Here is a 21,670-nt window from a genome sequence, read left to right as displayed (position 1 = left end):
CTTGTTTAATTTAAATTGATATACATAAATTAAGATACAAATCGGATTCTATTTACCTCGTACATTATGCATCCGGTATGCAAATCAAACACCATATATTAAATAAAATATCTTTATTATTAAAATCTTTAAAATTAATATAATTTATTTGTTATTGTATAATTATATCACAGATATTTTTACTTGAATGAAACGCATTATATAAATATGAGAGAGTTTTGTTTTACCCTGTTGAATCAAATCACAAATTTATAACTAACATGGTTGTGTAGTCACAAACGAATATTATAATTCGTCTGAGCATAAACAGATTATAAAAACTTGCTATTGTTTCAATTTAATTTCCTTATCAATTAACACCTAGAAAACATATGTAATACTTCGTCTATTGTTTATTGTTAGGTGTCTCCCGTGATTGATTTTCGTCATTATCATCAAATTGATCTTCGTTGCTTTCAAAAGCTGGGTTACACAAAGAATCCTCGTATCCTGTCGCCACCTCCTGGTGAACGCTCTTCTGGTGATCCACTTTCTTTGAATTCAATTCAACATCATGGAAATCCTGTTTGGGAGTCTTTTCTGTGTCTTTTTTGGTTATGTCTGTGCCTTGTGACGGCCTGTTTTTCATGTACAAGTGATAAAATGCTAGATATACAATACCGGTAACTGCGGTTGCTGCTGCAAAGACTTGAAACGTCGCACGTAAACCAATTGGTTTTATTAGGTAGCCTCCAATAAGGCTTCCAACTCCTTTGCCTGTGTAACGAGTTAAATATGATTTAAATTAATTATCCAAAAATTTATAGTACTTACCAACACCATAGTATAATCCTCCCAACATCCCCTGTATGCTGGTATCAGTAGTGACCGTGGATAACTTAGCAGCGTAAGTAACAGCAGCAGTGAAACTTAAACCGAAGGTTATGGACTCCATGGCTTCGAATATGAGACACAGCCATGGATTGTTTATCACCGAATAACCAATTAGTCTTATAGCATAGAACACAAATCCTATAAATATAACGTGGGCATGTCCCAATTTCTTGACAATAGGACCAGAAAGTACCAGAAGAGGAATTCCAAGAACACCACCAACAGTTATAGTCAGACCCATCAACGATTTCGATCCACCCAAGTCTTCCAAGAACCAAAACAAGAAATTTTCAATGAAACCCCACGCAGAGCCTGCAAAACAATAAGTGGGCATAACTGTCAAAACAAAATCAATTAATCTTACCTAACACCAGACACGAGATAAACAGGGCGATTAATTCAGTTTTTTTAAGTACGTTCAAAACATCCGTAACGACGCTTTCTGCAGCTTTCTTAAACTCCAAGTTGATGAACAGCATCAACACTCCACTGATAACTTTCAAGCCAGCGTAGAGGAAGAATATTGGTCTGTAATCGGTGTAGGACTTGCCCGAGCTAGCAAAATCAATGAGCAATCCAGATATTGGAGAGCTTATCATACCTCCGATAGTGGCGTATATTCTTTGTAAACCATAGTCAGCTTTGTGTTCTCTTAAAATGGCAATTACAGCACCCTCGAACATGGCGAACGAAGTTCCACTGACTATCCCTACAAACACTCTTATACAAAGATAGGACCAAAATGTCACTTTCATGTCTACTTCTACCACTTCCTTGCTGTTTGTACACACTTCACTTCGTTTGACTGTTCCAATGCATTTCGTTGAGCAACTTCCCAAGTCCAAGTGTTTAACTTTGTTGTCTGTTGAGTTGATGGGTATTGTTACTGATATGTGTTTCTTAGAGAACGTTTGGCTATCTATACATTGTAAATTATTGTACACTTTCGATTCTATCCAAGTCATTTTATATAACTGTCTCTGTTCCAGCTTGTCTTCGTGTTCAATAGGTATAGGCGAGATTCCCATTCGAGATCTGCTCGTCGATCTCCTACTGAACCCTAAAATTTGGTCCAGGCTACCAATTATACAATCAGAATAATCAATTTTACCCACATCGCAGGAGAAATTCAAGAAATTTTTAGTGGGGAAGTAGTAAATGTTCTTTGAAAGTTTCCTTATGGACGTCAAGTAGTGGATGTCGTTGCTCAGTTTCATGTGGTTCCGTCTCGTCGTCACACTCGCAGGCATTGACATGTTTTCTTCGGGTAACATGTAAGTGTACGATAAGGTATCATTCTTTTCGATGTCAAGTATTTGCACTTCATACTCCTTGGTTTCAGATATAGCTTTCACGTACTTATCTTCCAAGATTGCCGGACATGAAAATCCGCAAGACTGAAGGTTGAAATGAGTTTCTATGTCACTCGTGTTCGAAACTGGATAACAGGGGTGGTCCTGGTTTAGTATTAAATGAGGTTTCATATTAGATCCACATGACACACCAAATATCACTTCATCTGGCAGTGTTAAATTTATTCGTCCTACAGGAACTAAAAGTAGTAACAACGCTGACAGTCCTCCCAACACTGAGAACAACGCTAACATTACCTAAAATTTATGACTATGAATAAAATTAAGGCCTTAATTGTCTTGTTATTAATTAAGTATTCAACGACAGTGATTTAATGATGATCATTATTGATCAAATAAGGACTGCAGTTGCAATCTTTTATAAGAACAAATAAATGCTCGTCCTTGTAAAAATATTATGTTGGTGTAATCACAAGAATTTCTAAGATATCATCTGCACAAAAGCACGTTTATATCCAATTATTTTTTACTCAGACAATAACAACTTAAATTGTCAACAAACAAAAGTAGAATTTTTGTCCAGCAACTGCATAAACAAAATTCTTTAAATTACTTCCTCAATGAGGTTTTAACATTTTGACTTATAAATTAATACAAAAATGATCTCGTATTTGTAACTTTCCACTCAGACGGCATTTTTTTATGCTACAAACGTGTTTTATGTTGCACAAAAAGCAAATTCCCACTCTCAGATGTATAAAGGTTATTTGTTCATCTTGGATTCAGGTGTATAAGATCGAATGCTATGGTTAATACCCATTTTTTGTTTAGTGTTGATTGGTTTTGAGGTCAAGCAACAATTTTATCAACATATCTGACTGGAAGCAATTTATGCACACAGTCTCTTCTTTCAAGTACCAAAAATGGGTAACCTTTATAAACAACAAATGGTTACTTACCCTAAAATTTCCAATTTTATCAGCTATCATTCCTGCTAAGGGAGGCATCAAGATAGCTATTACTGGGATGACTGAGGACATAATGGCTGTCTCTTCAACATTAATGCCGAGTTCTCTCATGTGAATGGGTAAATAAGGATATAAAACCAAAATTGCTAAAAATTAACTAATAAATACAAGTTCATGTACTCGACTAAATTACCTACTAGAAGAATGCATGAAAAATAATAGCTTTAGAGGCAGCAGCTCTTTCTGTTTTAGATCTTTCACAATTCTGTGAAAGAACAATTTTAAATATTTATTCATGGCTAGTTAGTCTTAGTTCCCCGATATCTAAAAAATACGAATAATAGTTAATGGCAAAAGTGTTAGTCATTTATATGCACGTAAACACAAGGAGTATTTTTACGATAGTGATGATTACTGTTACTTTTACATATTCATTTAAATGCGCACATCGTACATTGCGGATTTCCTTATTTAATACGAGTAAAATAAGAATGTAAAATTCTTAAAGCTGAAGTAAAATAAATCAAATTTTATGTTCAGTGAGCGCTATATCGGTCATTGCCTTGGTCAAGAAAACAACAATGCTATTTTTCCATTTTGATTCAAGGGCGACAATTACCTTGTAAGTGAATTCGTCATTACGAATCCTAAATAAATTTAAGGTAATTTACAACTTTGGGTGCACTGAATATTGAGTTCCTAACATTGAAAAAACATAAAACTTGAACAATGTAGTATTTTAATAAAAACTGTGTGTAGCAAATTAGGAACCAAACCCAGATTTATTAAATATTGTATAGAGTAAGGTCTGAGGTCGGTATTATATGGGTACTAATAACTAATGGGAGAGTGATACCTCATTTGGGTATTTTTTTACTCAATTCAATGTTATTGCTGATTTAAATTGAGTGAATAACTACAAAGATATGAGCAGTTCATTCATGTGTTACCAAAAAAAATTGTTCAATGTATGTATTACATATCAGTATTTATACAACAGAAGACATTTTAGTATATTGTTTGGTTTATTTGTTGGTTGTTTTTATAACAGGGAAGGACTTTTTACGACCTTACTGTGTAATTATTTTATAATAAAAATTCACATTGTGTTTGTCATTTTATCTTTATGAAATATTTCAGTAAAATGTAAATCTTGTAAAAAGTATAACTTGAGTGTTGAAAAAATCCTACATTTAAAGGTTGTCCTTATAATAGAGGGAGGGACTTTTATGATTTCACTGTATATATAATTTATTATAAAAATTCGCTTTGTGTTTGTTGTTTTGTGTGTTATCGGTATGAAGTATTTAAATAAACTGACCTTTTACAGAATAACGTACTTAGCTTAAAAATAAAAACATTGAAAAAATACTACATTTAAACTTTCAATATACAGTGAGGTCATAAAAAGACCCTTCCTGATAAATTTTAAATGGAACGAGATATTACAGGTCAATATTTATACAATAGAAGACAGTTTTAATATCATGTTTAGTTCTGAATTATTGGTTGACAATAGTGTGGTCGTAAAAATTCCCCTTAATAACTTTTGAATGGCACAAAATAATAACTTTTGAATGGAATAAAGATAGATAAAAATTCACATTGTGTTTCTTATTTTGTCCTTATCGATATGAGGTATTTAGGGGATTATATAGGTGATTTTTAAAAATTATAACACTGAAAAATTAAATTAGAAATTTCCAAATACAGTGTGGTCGTAAAAATTCCCCTTAATAACTTTTGAATGGCACAAAATAATAACTTTTGAATGGAATAAAGATAGATAAAAATTCACATTGTGTTTCTTATTTTGTCCTTATCGATATGAGGTATTTAGGGGATTATATAGGTGATTTTTAAAAATTATAACACTGAAAAATTAAATTAGAAATTTCAAAATACAGTGAGGTCGTATAAATTCCTCTTAATAACTTTTGAATGGCACAAAATAATAACTTTTGAATGGAACAAAGATAGATAAAAATTCACATTGTGTTTCTTATTTTGTCCTTATCGATATGAGGAATTTAGGGGATTATATAGGTGATTTTTAAAAATTATAACACTGAAAAATTAAATTAGAAATTTCAAAATACAGTGAGGTCGTATAAATTCCTCTTAATAACTTTTGAATGGCACAAAATAATAACTTTTGAATGGAACAAAGATAGATAAAAATTCACATTGTATTTCTTATTTTGTTCTTATCGATATGAGGTATTTAGGGGATTATATAGGTGATATTTAAAAATTATAACACTGAAAAATTAAATTAAAAATTTCAAAATACGTGTGGTCGTAAAATTTCCCCTTAATAACTTTTGAATGGCACAAAATAATAACTTTTGAACGGAACAAAGATAGATAAAAATTCACATTGTGTTTCTTATTTTGTCCTTATCGATATGATGTATTTAAGGGATAATACTGACTTAAAAATATAAACACCAAAAAATTATATTAAAAATTATAAAATACAGTGTGTAAGTAACAATTCCCCTAAACTTTTGAGTGGAACAAATATAGATAAAAATTCATATTATGTGTCTTATTTTGTCCTTATCGATAGGAGGTATTTAGGGGATAATATAGGTGACTTAAAAATATAAACACCGAAAAATTATATTAAAAATTTTAAAATACAGTGTGGTCGTAAAAATTCCCCTTAATAACTTTTGATTATCTTGCATAAATCTATAAACGAATATTTATTGCTGCAACTTGAATTTTAAAAACTTCCTGCTTAAAATATTATATACAGGTTTTCTTCAAAAATGTGCTTCATCACATAAAATAATAACGAACATTAAGTCTGTTAATTAATTAGTAGATAAAAAGCACTTATTCATTGCTGTCTATAATATAATTAATGTTTATTCGTTCATACAATTTAATGTTAACTTATTTATAGCAAAAATTGGCTTATTGCTTGTGTTGTTTAATTTTTTATGTTGTGATCAACAGAGAACAGCTGTAATTACAACAGGATATAAAAATGTACATACCGGATAGAATTATGTACCTTATTTAGTATAATAACAGTTTTGTTCATATCTGCAGATAGTCCGGTTAATTACATATCAAAATATAAAAATTTCGTCCTTGATTTGTATGTACACATTACATAATTTCATATGTATTAATGCGAAGGTGAATCTTCATGTAAAAACCTCTCTCTTTTCTATTTTTTTTTTTTTCAAATCAGTAACCCAACAATGTTGTACCTTATTGAAGTATTTGCGTCAGAGGATTTCTATTGTTTGATAATATAGAATCAACCAACGATGTTAATATAAACTTTCTCTTCTTTTCCCCATTTTAAATGTGATAAACACAAATATTAAACTAGTTTTACCAAGAAGCCAACTGCTAAACAACATCTGACACACACAGGCACAAAGGATAACCCACATTAAATTATTTTAATATCAATTTTAGTGACCAATATAACAGTGATGTGTGCCACAATAATTTAACCATTGCGGAGCACATTCGAAGAAGCACAAGTGAAATTGTATTTAAAACATTGCGTTATTGCTTTCTAATAATTATTAAAATGAACCTCCAACATTTGAATTGCGTAGCTATTAATCAAACAGTACTTACGTTTGAACACCAAAAAAGACACCACAAAACACAATTTTAAAAAAATAAATAAATAAATATATAAACAATCACCTCAATAATTTGCAGTAGCGGATGGATCAATTGGAGACTAAGTAACCTGCGCGTTTTATACGAAGCGCAACATCAAATCAGAGCCACTGTCGTGTGGCAAATGCCACAAACCTCCTTAAAGATATAACACGCGAATACCCTACCAACTGGAATTCCTCCCGTGGATTTATTTACCTTAAATTCTTTATCTCGAAACTAGTAACGAATGAACGAACATTTGTGCGAGTCAGTTTATTTGTACACAACGAAAAACAATAATGATGACATTAGCACGGTAATGCAACTGCAATTTTACCCAATTTAAGTCGGCCAAAGACTGTGTTACCCATTACGCTTGGGTGCCTAATTTAAAAATTGTATAAAATTAATTTATATTACCAGGGGCGAGTAACTACTCCTTTTGTCACCGACGGTTTATTTAATTCACTTAAATGTTTTACTGTACATACATCATTTTCAATGACACCTATATAACTTTTACACTAATATTATCAACAGTTATGTGCAAGGCAGGTATTAAATTTAAAAGTATCAATATCAAAACTGGATCTGATATGGTTGGTAATTTAAAAAGTACCATTTAAAAATGTAATACCGTCATTGAGGTCTAATTATGTTTTAATTATGGTACTCACTGTCGCAGCTATATAATGGTATATTTGTCAAACTATAATTAGCAACGTTTAATTTGCATTACTTTACCCAGTAAAGTAGCTCAGAAAAACCCAAAAGTTTTACATTTATTTATACAAAACATTACACATATTTAGATAACTGCGTAAATTTTAATAACATCCTGTTTGAACCCGGCAAAAAAATGCCTTAACTAGTTTTTGATTGAACTGTATTAGAGCGTAATTAGACGAAAATGTTGCCCAACACAAATGGTGAAATTTCAAAGCACCCAGATTCAATTAATAATCTGTTTATTCTATATAACAAAGCCAAATATTTACTGTTTTTAGCAGTACCTCTATTTGACCCGCCGTACGTGTATGTAAGGTTTACTTATGCAAAAAACGGTGGGTCAGGTATTATTTTTGTGTTGGGATTCACTGATTCTCTTACAATCGCCTAAGGTAATATATTTATAAATTCAAACTGATTATTGCTGCGGACTTTGAACAGCAGGAATGTAACTACGACGCTGCAATGTATTTACAACAAAATTTGACAAATAAATTACATTTATTACAACTTATATTATTAATAAACAACATTATTATTATATTAATGTACACAACTAGTGAGAGAGAAAAATTGAAAGAACACAATGATTTTGTTAAATAATTTCGACCAGAATTGCTCGAGCTCAATCGTAACTGGTTCGAAGGTGTCCAAAAGCTGGTTCTGACTATAGTGATACCTTGGAAGCTGTCAGTCGAGTAATAAACGATGAGGGCAACAAAAAAGAAGGAAAGACTCCCAATATCTTGTCTTATAATTGTTTAAAAACAATATATTAAGATCTAAAAATTATTTCAGAACAAAACTTGGCCAATAAAATGATTATTAGTTTAGGTTTAAGAAAAAACAAAAATAGATTTCTTGTGATTTATTAAGTTTAAGACTATAATATTCAATGTATGATCTACCATAATCCTTGAAGACACAAATATAAGACTGAAGGATGTAACACCTCCTCCTGAAGCCCCTTAAAAGGAATTTAAAGATGTCGAGGATGAATTTCGAATCTTTAATTTAATTTATATATCTGTTTTACTTTATAATGTGATGTTATGTAGAAAATATTTGGAAACAAGAAAAAAATGAACATATTTATTAAGGTACATGTAGTTAAAATATGTTATTTAAACAATAACAATCCCAGATTGAGGTTTGACCTATCGGCTACAGACCACAAACGCCAAAGATCATTTTAAACCTGTTTTCTTTATATATGTGATGTTATGTAGAAAATATTGGAAAAAAAGAAAAAATATATTTATTAAGGTGCAATGTAGTTCAAATGTGTTATTTAAACCATAAGAATCCCAGATTGAGGTTTGACCTAACCGATACAGACTACAAACGACAAAGATCATATTAAATCATCTTAAAATGGAAAAACACTTTAATAATCATAAATTAACACCTTCTACTAAATACTACACAAAAATTTACAATTTTTGCGAGTAATATATGTAGCACATATCTTATATTCATTGTTTATATATGGTTCTGAGTATAGTGATACCTTGGAAGCTGTCAGTCGAGCTATTACTCGTTTATTAACGATGAGGACAACAAAAAAGAAGGAAAGACTCCCAATATCGTGTCTTACAATTATTTAAAAAGAATATATTAAGTTCTGAAAATTACTACAAAGAGAACAAAACTTGACCAATACAATGATTACTCTCAAAGACAACAGACGAAATAAATAGTTTAAGTTTAAGAATAAACAAAACTAGATTTCTTGTGATTTATTAAGTTTAAGACTATAATATTCAATGTATGAACTACCATCATCCTTGAAGATACAAATATAACACTGAAGAATGTAACATCTCCTCCTGAACCCCTTAAAAGGAATTTAAAGATGTCGAGGATGAACATCGAATCTTTTATTTAATTTATATATCTGTTTTACTTTATAATGTGATGTTATGTAGAAAATATTTGGAAACAAGAAAAAAATGAACATATTTATTAAGGTACATGTAGTTAAAATATGTTATTTAAACAATAACAATCCCAGATTGAGGTTTGACCTATCGGCTACAGACCACAAACGCCAAATATCATTTTAAACCATCTTAAAATAGAAAAACACTTTAATAATCATAAATTAACACCTTCTAGAAAAGTTCACAATTTTTGCAAGTAATATACGTAGCCCATATCTTATCTTCATTGTTTATATAGTCATTCAAAATATGCTTCACTAAATCTACAAATCACTGCATTTCTGTTTGACTCATGGATTAAGCATGTAGCTTTTGTTAAACCAAAAATGTGAATTAATTTGAATTTTCAATAATAAAATATTGGAATATTTATATTCAATTAGTCTTCCTGAATAATTAATTTCCAAACATATTTATTAGTGTTTGTTTACCAGTAATCATTTTCAAATGGGAATAAAATGAGCAATTTAAGCAATAAAAGTCTGTATTTAAATTTGATAACATTCCAAATTATTTTAAAACAAAATACTTTGTGTTGGCAAATTTTGTAACCTTGACTTCGTACTATTTATTCTAATAAAATTTAAGATCTTATAACGTCAAGAACAGTTATAATACTTGAGACTACTTGTATTATGTAATATATGATCTCAAGATCAACAGATCTGGAGATCATCTCATGGATTTAAAGTACAGATAACCTCTGGATCAGTTGATCTTACACAAGTCAGTAAAAGACGTAAAATCTCAGAAAAGATCAAATCAGTAACAAAATTCAAGTATTTAAATATAAACAATTTACTCACTGCACAAAATATATTATAAAACTGTATGAAAAACTATTAAATTAAAATCAATATATGTGTTAAAAATTCCATAAAACGGATATCCAGTCGAACTTTTTCACATTTAAGTCAGAAATAAATGGATGGAATGCATTACCTACATCTGAAAAAGTAATAGTTTTATTTGCTTTCCCGTCCCAGTTGGGCTTGGCATTTTAATTTTGAAGAGATACTTTCAATACTTGAAAATAAATCTGAGGAAGATTGAAATACCATAGACACTTGATAAGTTGGCTAAAAAATGAAAAATATACCGATGATAAAGTTAAGAATCTTGAAAATCTTTTTTCATAGTCTTGCATAAAATTATCCAGTCAATTTAATTCTCATCAGTACAACTTTTTAATGGACATCCTAAAACCTGTTGGACCTGATTATGTAATATCTACTATAGTATGGTTATTTTATACAAACGATTCTCATTGAAAGTTTGTCTACTCCGTGTTGGCGATTTTTTAATAGACACAACGGGAATGTAGTTCCTGCTCCGGAATTTCCAAAGATTGTTTTGTCTTCGTTTTATTTATTTACGTGCAAATCAAGGTTGCTCTGGCAGAGTGTAGATATTATATATATGAAATGTAAAATATCACTGTAAATATTTATTATTATAAATCTATTTTTTTGCGGAAACGTGTAATGTAGAAAACTCGTCTTCTACATTCCAATTGCATGTCCAATTAACGGTGCCTGGTGTCACACAATATTGACAGTACAATCTATCTAGGTTAATCACTTGTTTTACTATTGTTAATTTTTTGCTAAGATCTTATTGTATTTTAAATTTTTATATAAATGTTCCAGCAATACCAGGAAGATGATTGAAAATTTGATACTAGTCAAATATATTTTTACAAGCCTTTTGGCTCCCCAATCGGAAGTTGTTCATACAGGCAGGACCAAATAATATTTATATTTGTAAGACCTATCAACTCTATAATTTGATAATGAGACATTCAAGAGCAGCGATTGTATAGATACATTTAAGGAGCAATAATTATTCGTACATTTGTCTTTATCTACTTAATAAAATTGACGTAAAATTTCGTAGTTTTACATAGTTATTCAGTTACGTCAAAATTAGTGCCATTTTTTCCAATATATATACAATTTTGACCATCTTTGTTATGTTAGCATATGTCAGTATTACACTGACTCAGCAGTGCTGAGGCTCTAAGCTAACATCAAACAAGTGTTAGTACCAGACATGTATTTGGCATACGGATCACGACGTGCAAGCCGAGGTTTAGACAACCGGCCACATATTACAATTAATTTGAGTGACCCTATTTAACCTTCGAGCGGGCACATGTAAAATTTCCGTCGAATTCAATAGATCCTCTTCCCATGCACTTATCACTTACATTTAAAGATTCGTAGTGAACTTCCGTGTGTGTTTAGAAGAATTATTGCAACGTTTAACATAAGATTATTGTATTTAATGAAGAAATTTACCAATGTTTTATAAATATTCTGAGCTCTTGCTGCTCAAGGATGATCTCTTCTTCAAAATTAAACCGTTTATTACGTATAAAATTAAAGAATGACAGAAAAGTTTTCAAATAAATTATAAAATTTATTATAAAAATGTTTTGAATAAATTGAGGTGATGACCTTAGTACTTTTCTTAATTATAGTTACAATCACGACATTAAAGGGAGATTAGAGGAGAAAAGCCACCCAAGACGTACTGTGTCGTACTTGTGACTTGCTAAAGTAACATTCTCCTGCATCAATAAAATGTAACCGGTGCCAGTCATTTATATGTAAATCGCATTCTACGGTTAAAGTAAAAATTTACACTAGTTTGTAGTGAAAATTTAGAGTTTCTTTTATATTTTCCAGATTGAATTAGTTCTCTACTCTATATATTGATTTTAGTATAACGCCAAGTTATTTTGGTAGAATCAGATCAAAGACATCCAGGTAAACACAGATCTTATACATGTCTCACACCTTGTCCAAATTGGGCAGGAAAATATGATTGAGCATAAACTACAAATTATTTTATTAGAATTCGCAATTGCTTTGTTTCGTACAATAAAAATGAGCTGAAATAAGATATGATAACTCGATGTTATTGAATAGTAGCTCAGAAGATTGTTCGGCCATGGTAGAGTCTGGACAGGACTTCGAAGGGAATCAGTCTGTGATTATGATGGAAAAAGGTATTGTGAGGACGACAGACGAGGATCCTTCAGAAATAAATAATCCTTTCCAGTAGTACCAATTTAGGTGCTCAGCAGTTAAGTACCATATGTAATAAATGTTTTAGTTATTATATTTTATGTAACCATTTAGTTTTTTTTATTACATCAAGTCTTATTTTGTTTTATGTTCATTTAATTATATTTTATTTGCACAAATTGGTAATAAATCTAATTACGTACACTAAAGCCCTCATTCCAAACACATTGGTGCGCTTCTAATAAATATATTCTCAATTTTATCAAGGATGATGATCAGCGAATCTTATTTTATGTAAAAGGGTAGTCAGTCTGGTACCAAGTTGTTAAAATTCTCTAAAATATTTATGAATTTATTTTTTCTGATAAAATAAACCGTGGAATTAAATATCTGGGAATTACAGATAGTTCAAATTAGTTTACACAAACAGTTTAATTCTTAGTACTAACAAGACACCAGTTCATATTGTTTGTTGCAGTTTCCCATTCACCATTCACTTATTACTCATTTTTAAACATATTTCAATTAACAAGTACTAAAATGATTATGAGAACTAATAATTTAAATCATTCCTTTTAATACGTCCTGATATTTTTGGAATTTTATAAATATTCCCTGGTTTAATTGATCATAAAAATAAGATTTATTAGATTTTTACCAATTAATGAAACAGTAGCGTAGAGGGGTTTCCCCGAATTGGACAGAAGGTTACAAAAATAAAACATAAACTTATTACAAAATAATTTCACAACTTTTGACCAATATCATACATATTGAAAACATGGCCTTCCTGTGATAAATAAATAAAACACAATTGTATTCTATTAAGAATTTATTTATTGACTTTTCAAATCGTAAAATACATTTTTAACTTTTCTGAAACCGTTCAAATAACGTAATAAATGTGCTTCATTTATTTTTTTTTATTTTAATTTCACACAAATCTAGTACTAAATTTAGAGAATTAATAATTTAAATCATTCCTTTTAATATTTTCTGATACCTTTGGAATTATATAAATAAATATTTCTTGGTTTAGTTGATCATAAAAATTAAATTTATTAGATTTTTGTCAATCTAACTTTTTCCTTAATGATACAGTAGAGTAGATTCTAAGGGGTTACCCTGTTTTACTCACCACTGAAAAATAGGATAACAAAAATAAGGGAACGTCGCAGAATCTACTCTATCCCAGCATTATGGAAAACTAACATTGAATTGTAGATATGTATTTTAGGATAATACATCCCAAATTTAAACAGAATCGGACCAAAGGTTACGGAAATATGAGAAAAAACCATTTCTGAAATTTAAATTTTCAGAGTTGTAAAAAAAAATATTTCGATTTTCTTCATTATTGAACGTGTTCTACTTGTTCCCAAATATCGACCCATCGATTTTAGAAACTTCTGGTATACAGAGTTGATCAAACAATTTTTATATTTTGTTAAATAGATAATACTGTATTTTTTAGACGTCCTGATGAAGAAAATTGTTACCTAAAACATAAATTTATTATACAATAATTTCACAACTTTTGGCCAATATCATACATATTGAAAACTTGGCTTGGATAAATAAATAAAACCCAATTGTATTCTATTAAGAATTTATTTATTGACTTTTCAAATCGTAGCTTTAAAATATATTTTTAAATTTTCTAAAACCGTTCAAACAACGTAATAAATGTGCTTCATTTATTATTTTTTTTATTTTAATTACACACAAATGTAGAAATAAAAATTGTATTGAGAATACATATAATTTTAAATAAAGATAGAAAGTAAAAATGTAACGTTGTACTTTACACAATGTTAAGTTCACTATTCTGTACCACATTGCAAAGCACAAGGCAATCGTGTAGATATTTAGTTAGTATGTATTTATGACTGTATTAACAAAATAATGAATTTCATAGTTTCCATTTCTCCATTACTGTTGGTTGCATTTACAGTTACAGAAACAAAATGAATTCCTTTCTATACAGATCGATGATAAAATGTTAAAACAACATGTTGGGTATACCGACTACTTACTGACATATTAAGAGTAATTAATATAGCAATATGCTAGACCTTAAGCTATATATTCTGGACGCCACGACAGTTACAAACAAAGTATAAGTTTTTTGTGGGTTCACGAACTTATAAGAAAGAGTTGTGCTCTGCAACAAAGTCCTCAACTCACACGCATCACTTCACCATACACCATACTCTATACTGTACAATAAAGGCGGAATTGTTTTCTCTTGTATTGTTATTTCTTTCGAATTCTAGTTAACGTCTAATACAAAGACGATCACTTTGTCAAGTTCGAGTGTATCATCATCATTTTTAATATTACAATAGAAAAATAGACGGGAGGGAAGGGGCAGAATCATGGGAATGATCAATGACCAAAACGATATGCGGTGCTGGGCAGACAGTCTACTCGAACGTGGTGCTGAACATGTTCAAGTCCTCGAACGAAGCTGTTCCGCTCTGGTCGAGCATCTGCAACATGTCCGTCAGTTCAGGCGGCTGTTGGGCGGGCGTCGTTCCTGCGCCCGTCGAACCGCCCGCCCCACCTTCGGACGTCTGCGCCTGCGCCTGCCAGTTAGTCCACGTGTAAGGCGTAGGCGGTGGCGGTGGACCGGTGCCCGGTCTTGAGCCGACGCTCAGCTGCGTGTAGGTGGGACCGGGCGACCGTGCGTTCGGCTGACTGTACTGGGCGGGCGCCGCCGCCGTCTGGCCCTGTCTCAGGGTCCAGGGGGCCGCCGCGGGTGTCGGACTGGTGGCCGCCGCCGCCGCGGCCGCCTGTTCGTAGCTGCCGTAAACGTTTTGGCTGCTGCCCGGCCGTCCACCCGTGTGTTGGGGGTCGAGGGTGGTGAGACGCGGATACCGCGGGTCCTCGCCGCGGTCGCTGCAACTCGTCGACGTGGACGTCATGGGTAGGTACTCGCTTTGTATGTGAGCGGATGGTATCATGTGTGAATACGAGATATCCCTCCGTTGGAGACTATAATCTAAACCGGGTTGTTGTTGGTAATTCACTTGTTCCGGACCTTCGGTCGCCGCCTCACCGGTCGAGTGTAACGACTTCGCTGCGGTGTTCGTACAAACTATATACTCCACATCGTCCGTATATGGGTTTAAAAACGAAAATGCACTTGTTCGCAACCAAATCCACTCTCTGTTCTTGGCTCGGAATCTATACATGACTGACAAAACTTGTCCCTTTAATTTTAAAACTGAAACAAACAAACACATTTGACTAATGACTTCCATACTATTTCTAGAAGGGTAACCAACTGCTCATTGTTAAGTCTCGTGGCTCTACATAGCAATAACACATTTATCTGGTCATGTAGTCTACTCAAAAGGTATAAAATATACTCGAGTTGTAAACAGCTTTATCTAAATATAGAGTAAAAATTCAGAGGATATTCACTGGGTTATTTTAAGAATTGTTTGTCGTTTAATGATTCTAAATAAAGAAGATAATTTACCGATTTGATGCCATATAGAGCCATAAGAGTAATAACATCAGTGGTACCAAGCGACTAGACAAATATTAGATTAAAACACACCTTGTTCAAAACTGTCCTTCATATGGCTTTGATCCTCTGGATGAAAGAAGTCAAAACAACTCTTAGCCAGTAATTCGGCAGGATTGTAACCTAAAAGCCCAATAACCCGCTGGTCCACAAAAGTAAACTTCCCATCCATAGAATGCCGCGAAATAAATTCGGCATTACTGCTGGACCCTGATAAGTCACTTGTGTTAGGTGTTGAAGTAACTTGTAATCTACCTATTGCCACCAAACAACAATGAGATGCTGCATGCAGATCTTCTTCAGATTGACGTTCCATTTGCACACCTGTAAACATGTCTAAGAATTAAAGAGAGGGTAAGGTACCTGACTTAAAAAACCATGACTCTAACCTGTAGGTGGCCAATTTTTAATATAGCCAGTGCAATGTACCACGGCAAAATTTTGGCCATCCCGCCCCGGACCGAGGCTGTTCCGTTGTTTCAGCCTGTTCAGGTGTCCCACGTTCATACTATCAGGGGATAAATTCCCTATTTTCATCCGACAAATAAAACCTCTCCTTGATCCCATACACAGCCTCATTGAAGCTAAAAATTAATACATATAATTTTGGTTGTGAATTCCAGTATGTACTTACATTGATGCCCTTCCTTCTTGACGGTGCCAGTCTTCAAGTCTAAAATGCGACCGGTGTTCTGTGGTTCCTGAGTGGATAACTGCTCTCTAACTTTATCGACATCTTCCGGATGAATATTGTCGTATATACAAGAACCGTACCAATCGCTCTGCGAGTAATTTAAGACCGGTGCCACCGAATCTGATACGTAGATGACTCTGCCGTTGTCACAACTGACAACGAACAGGAAACCGTCGGCCGCTTCCAAAATAAGATGCTTTAATTCTTGGTCTGTCAAAAATGATGGTTTGTAAGTGCCATCGGTGCTAGTGTTGCCGGTACCTGTATAAAAACACACAACATAGTAAGCACAAAATCGTTTTCTTCATTGTTACGTAGCCACTACTTGAACAATAGCAATAAGGAAGGAATCTTGTAAAATGGAAATGGAAACTGTTAAAATGAAATGAAAAACAATACAATATTGTTTGCTCATTTTTTTTATTATTTAAGTGAGAAATGTGAAGTCATATTCTGAAATAGTTGTGTTACACCTCACGTAATTACAACTGCGACTATCGCTTTTGCGTTTGCCATTCTTTAAATACAATGTTGCTGTTTATGTATCTTAACACACATTCAGTGTAACACGGTTAATCTGTACTGTTTATATTAATTTTGCATGAAATGGTTTCTATTATTTTTAAATTACAGATTCAAATACCGTTACTGTATGCTTAATTTGTCAGAAATTAGTCGTACTTTAAAACCAATTAAATAACAATTGTCTAATTATACACAGGGTGTTTCAAATTGATTGGTTTTGGCTGTATTTCCAGATCAGATAGATAAATTTCATTTCAAAGAAATACGTAAAAAATACTAAATACGACGGCAGTCCTAAAAGTACCTAATAAATTATCTTCCTCTTTTAGCTGGATATACGTTTCCCAATGTACAACAGCTTCGACACCTTGTTTATAGCGAGAAAGTTGGAGCTCTACAAAATAGCCATCAATTACAGACTCCAAATCCTTAATGTTATTAAAATCGACCCATTTTTTCAAGTTTGAAAACAGAAAATAGTGCGGTGGATCTAAATCTGGCAAATACAGTGACTTAATTCATTGATTTTGGCCACTACAAAAATGGATGTCTGATCTGATGTATTGTCTTGATGGAATAACACTTTCTTTGTCGCCAAAATACTTAATTTCCTCACTCAAATGTCGCAATCAATTGATGGTTTATCCTTTTTGAATATAATCAATGAAAATTTCAACATTTCAGCAAAAGAAGAGTTTTCGTCTTCTTTGGAGTTGGTTCCACCCTTCCAGTTCATTGTTTTAACACTTCTTTTGTATCAGTTGTGAATTGGTGGACCCATGTTTCGTCCTTTGATATGAATCCATCATCTTCCAGCACAGCACTTCGTCTTCTTTGGAACCAGTTGTTGTCTTTCAGTCTATTGTTTTAGTTATTTTTTAGATTCAGTTGTGAAATGGTGGACTCATGCTTCATTCATTGTAATGATATCCATCATTCTATTATCCTTTTCTATTCTATTATCACCAAATACTGTTTTCGTTCAGTTATGAGCATCTCTAAGCAACTTCTTCATATCCAAATTTTTGGTAAATGTCAATATTTTTGAAATATCTATTATTTTTGTCAGATCATCCACATTTAGTTGAAGATCATTCAAAACCATTTGTTACATTTCGTCTACCTTTGAAGCTCGTACGGACTCTGTCACTCACTCTTTCATTGTTGTGAAGGAAGGAGAAGACTCCGCCAGAATAGAATCTAACTTGTTTTTGATACTGGCTAGAGGAAGACCTTTCAAATGGAAGTATTGAATCAAATAATAAATCTAAATTCACCAAGATATTCACTATTGATGACCAAAACTTGAGACTTGAGTTTTTTTAAGGTTGACACTTTACCCCAAAGCAATTAAAATAATTTCAAAAAGTAGTCAAACGTCAGTTTTCATAGATACTTCAGAAATAACAACAGAGATATCACTTCAATCAATCTTTTTCTAATTGGTATAGAAGTATCAGCCAAAATCCACCAATTTGAGAGACTCTGTATAATATAAAATTTATTATAATATTATAATATTATAATATGGAAAGAATCGTATTTGTGTCAACGACTTTTGACAATTCAAGCGACAAGAAAAGAATAATGACGTCGAATTGAAAATGCATAAATATATTATGTGAATGAATATTTTCGAAATAATTTATTATTCAAGAAGGCGCTTATGTTAAAACGGACATCGTCTATTGTATTGTCTTAATAATTTGTATGCGAGATGCGCAAGAGTAAAATCGTTACTTTTGGAAATACCTAATATATCACAGCAACTAAAACCACAATGACGATTTCCAAAACATATTTTATTAACATGTTTGAAAACACTGAATATATGAGCTAGATGACGTATTTACATCAACATCAAATGTCAATTTTGTTAGATTGTCTCGACTTTTTTACAAACATTCTAAGAAAAACCTATAGGATATGCAAAACACCATCTGAATAAAAATTAACCAACAAGCAGTATAGATAGCCTCGTGTATAAATTTAAACATAACGGCCATTCCGTTTGTTTTCTTTTTAATAGTCGTTACACCCGGTATTAAAACATTCCAATCTAGCTTTTTATAAAAATGCTTTCCATCCCGTCACTATCAGAAAATGATCGATAACTTAATCATTCGTTCTCTACAAAATTTGACAAAAACGTCAACTATTACGTGTACCAAGAACAATGTTGCCTAAATAAATCAATCAATCAATTAACTAACAACGTACCACCAAAATAATTAATTAATTTGTCAAATTTTGTATCAGAAAGAAATCTAATTTGGGTTAATTTAACAGAGAGAAAAAAGTGGTACACATTTGAAAAATTTAAATTTTTTTTAGTAAATGTTACAGTCTGAATTGAGCGAAGAGTATTAAACAACAGAATTGAAAATTTGATAAAAAAGTAAAAAGTAAATATGCAATAATAGCATGCAAACTGGACTGTCTGCAGATTACCATTAGCATGGGGGGATTTAAGGCGATCTCCAAAAGCCATATGCTCCATGACTGCCTTCTCGCAGGATAATTCAACTTCTGTAATGGGATACAGACAAATCAATATCTGTTTCAAAATTAAAAATAATTCAAAATAGTCGTGTGTACAATTGATACGACAATAAAATTTTTGTATTATAAACCTGACTGAAAATAACACAATTTTTTATGTGAACTGTTTTGGATTTAAACCCTTAGAGTAAACTTTAACGGTACGACAATTGGTTTGGTACGATTTGATATTAACATGCATTCTATGTAGTAGTTAGAAAAGGTGAACCAAATTTGTTCATAAAAAATGGTTAATATAGGAACAAAAATTAGTAATATTATTCTTACTAAATAACTGAACCAAGAATAAACCTGTTATTTATTATTAAAATGTCAAGGAACGAAAAAAAAAAAACTAAAAATAATATGAAATGTATGTTCGAAGAATTTCTAATCAGAAAAAATTATCAGCACCAATAAAATAATTCACAGTTTAAAAATGATTTATGGGTTAACTAAAATAACTGTAACGCTATAAATAAACACGATATTTGAATAATAAGAACACTATTTTAAAAAGGTAGTCCTCTAGCTAGTCTTATTGAGAAACAAAAAAATATATAACTTTATTTAACTGAATATCATATTTAATTGACAACATTAAGAAAGTAATATGTAATATAGTTTAAGTTTAGAGTTTTTTTTATTAAATATTGTTGATAATTTGTTATTAAAAATAAGTTTTTCAATACATTTTGGAAAAACATAGTTTTATTTTATAAAATATTTAATTAAAAATTATATAAAAACATAACTTAGACTATAAAACATTTATTTGGCAAAATTTTATTGGCCAAAATAAATGTTTCAAAAAATATTTTAACATTAAAGATTATTTAAAAAATGTCACTGATGAAACTTGAGATACTAATAATATTATAATATTTTAACTCTAAAAAGTAGAAAAATATAATTTTTTCTGCTAATTATAAAATAAAATATGAAAATTATTTATTTAAATAAATTAAATGGCAATTTTTATAAAATTAATGTTAATATAATTTATTGAAATATGTTTAGATAAAAAAATATATAAAAATTATCTATTTCGAAATAAATTAAATGGCACCTTTTATATAGTTAATATTAATATAATCATTTATTCAAATATAAAGTTTCGATGCAATATTTTAACCACAAGAAGTGAATTTTTTTTTCTTTTAAATAAAAAATAAAATATGAAAATTATATATTTGGAAATAAATGAAATGGCACATTTTTTTAAAAATAATATATTTGTTATTGAAAATAATTTAATAATATATATAATAATTCGAAGAAATGAAAAAATTAAATTTTACTTTCAACAAAAAAAAAAAAAATTAATGTATATTGTATGATTTAAATTATAAATACCAGTAAAATAATTCACAGTTTATAAATTAATTACAGGTTTATTAAAATAACTGTAACATTGTTAATAAATACACTATGAATAACAAGAAGACTGATGTAAAGAAAGTACCTAACAACCATTTATTATTATAAAATATGTTTTTATAAGCAAATATTTTGAAAAATATAAAATGGCTTCATGAGTATAAAATTTGAAATATTAATTTGTAAAGGAATAAAAAAATAAGATTTTTTTAATAATTTTAAATTAAGTAATCAATAATGTAACTAATTAAAATACCCAAAAAAAATTAACAAATGTTAAAGTAAGATACAGGTAATAATAACAATAGAACAAATAGTTTTATTAAAATGTTAAAAGTACGATTTAAATAATACATGATTGAATTTTTATTCGCCTACTTCGAACCAAATTGAAAACCAAACCGACCATTTACGACAACAGTTCAACTAATAAAACCGAAAAAGAAATTTACGAAAATGGCACAAGAATATATACGTATATATATATATATATATATA

The 21,670-nt window shown here is 30.9% G+C and overlaps 2 protein-coding genes across 8 annotated transcripts in view; both read right to left on the bottom strand.

Moving 5' to 3' along the window:
• Positions 1-98: 98 nt before the first annotated feature.
• On the bottom strand, positions 99-7,000 carry LOC109594949 (uncharacterized). Of its 2 annotated transcripts, XM_020010256.2 has the most exons (6): positions 6,836-7,000; positions 3,352-3,478; positions 3,146-3,300; positions 1,238-2,483; positions 814-1,185; positions 99-756 (listed from the first exon to the last, which is right to left on the bottom strand). In XM_020010256.2, the coding sequence occupies exons 2-6, from the start codon at positions 3,449-3,451 to the stop codon at positions 386-388; spliced, it is 2,244 nt and encodes a 747-aa protein (XP_019865815.1). In that variant the 5' UTR covers positions 3,452-3,478; positions 6,836-7,000; the 3' UTR covers positions 99-385. The 2 variants fall into 2 exon arrangements, with proteins under 2 accessions (XP_019865815.1, XP_049826510.1); XM_049970553.1 differs by lacking the exon at positions 6,836-7,000 and having other exon boundaries at positions 3,352-3,961.
• A 7,228-nt stretch (positions 7,001-14,228) lies between these two features.
• Positions 14,229-21,670, bottom strand: part of LOC109601594 (aryl hydrocarbon receptor nuclear translocator homolog) — a 46,077-nt gene continuing 38,635 nt past the window's right edge. For 4 of the 6 annotated variants that reach the window (XM_049969764.1, XM_049969758.1, XM_049969745.1 and 1 more), the window contains 5 exons: positions 19,703-19,780; positions 16,667-16,987; positions 16,422-16,616; positions 16,066-16,368; positions 14,229-15,726 (listed from right to left, as the gene is read on the bottom strand). In XM_049969764.1, the coding sequence (XP_049825721.1) occupies positions 14,924-15,726; positions 16,066-16,368; positions 16,422-16,616; positions 16,667-16,987; positions 19,703-19,780 (1,700 nt within the window). In that variant the 3' untranslated portion in view covers positions 14,229-14,923. The remainder of the gene's footprint in view (positions 15,727-16,065; positions 16,369-16,421; positions 16,617-16,666; positions 16,988-19,702; positions 19,781-21,670) is intronic. The other 2 variants (XM_049969747.1, XM_049969752.1) reach the window with 2 other exon arrangements.

The sequence above is a fragment of the Aethina tumida genome, chromosome 1, assembly GCF_024364675.1.
Source record: "Aethina tumida isolate Nest 87 chromosome 1, icAetTumi1.1, whole genome shotgun sequence".
In the NCBI taxonomy this organism is placed as follows: Eukaryota; Metazoa; Arthropoda; class Insecta; order Coleoptera; family Nitidulidae; genus Aethina; species Aethina tumida.
Note: the sequence above shows the minus strand (reverse complement) of the source record. Positions and strands in the feature narration are given on the sequence as shown.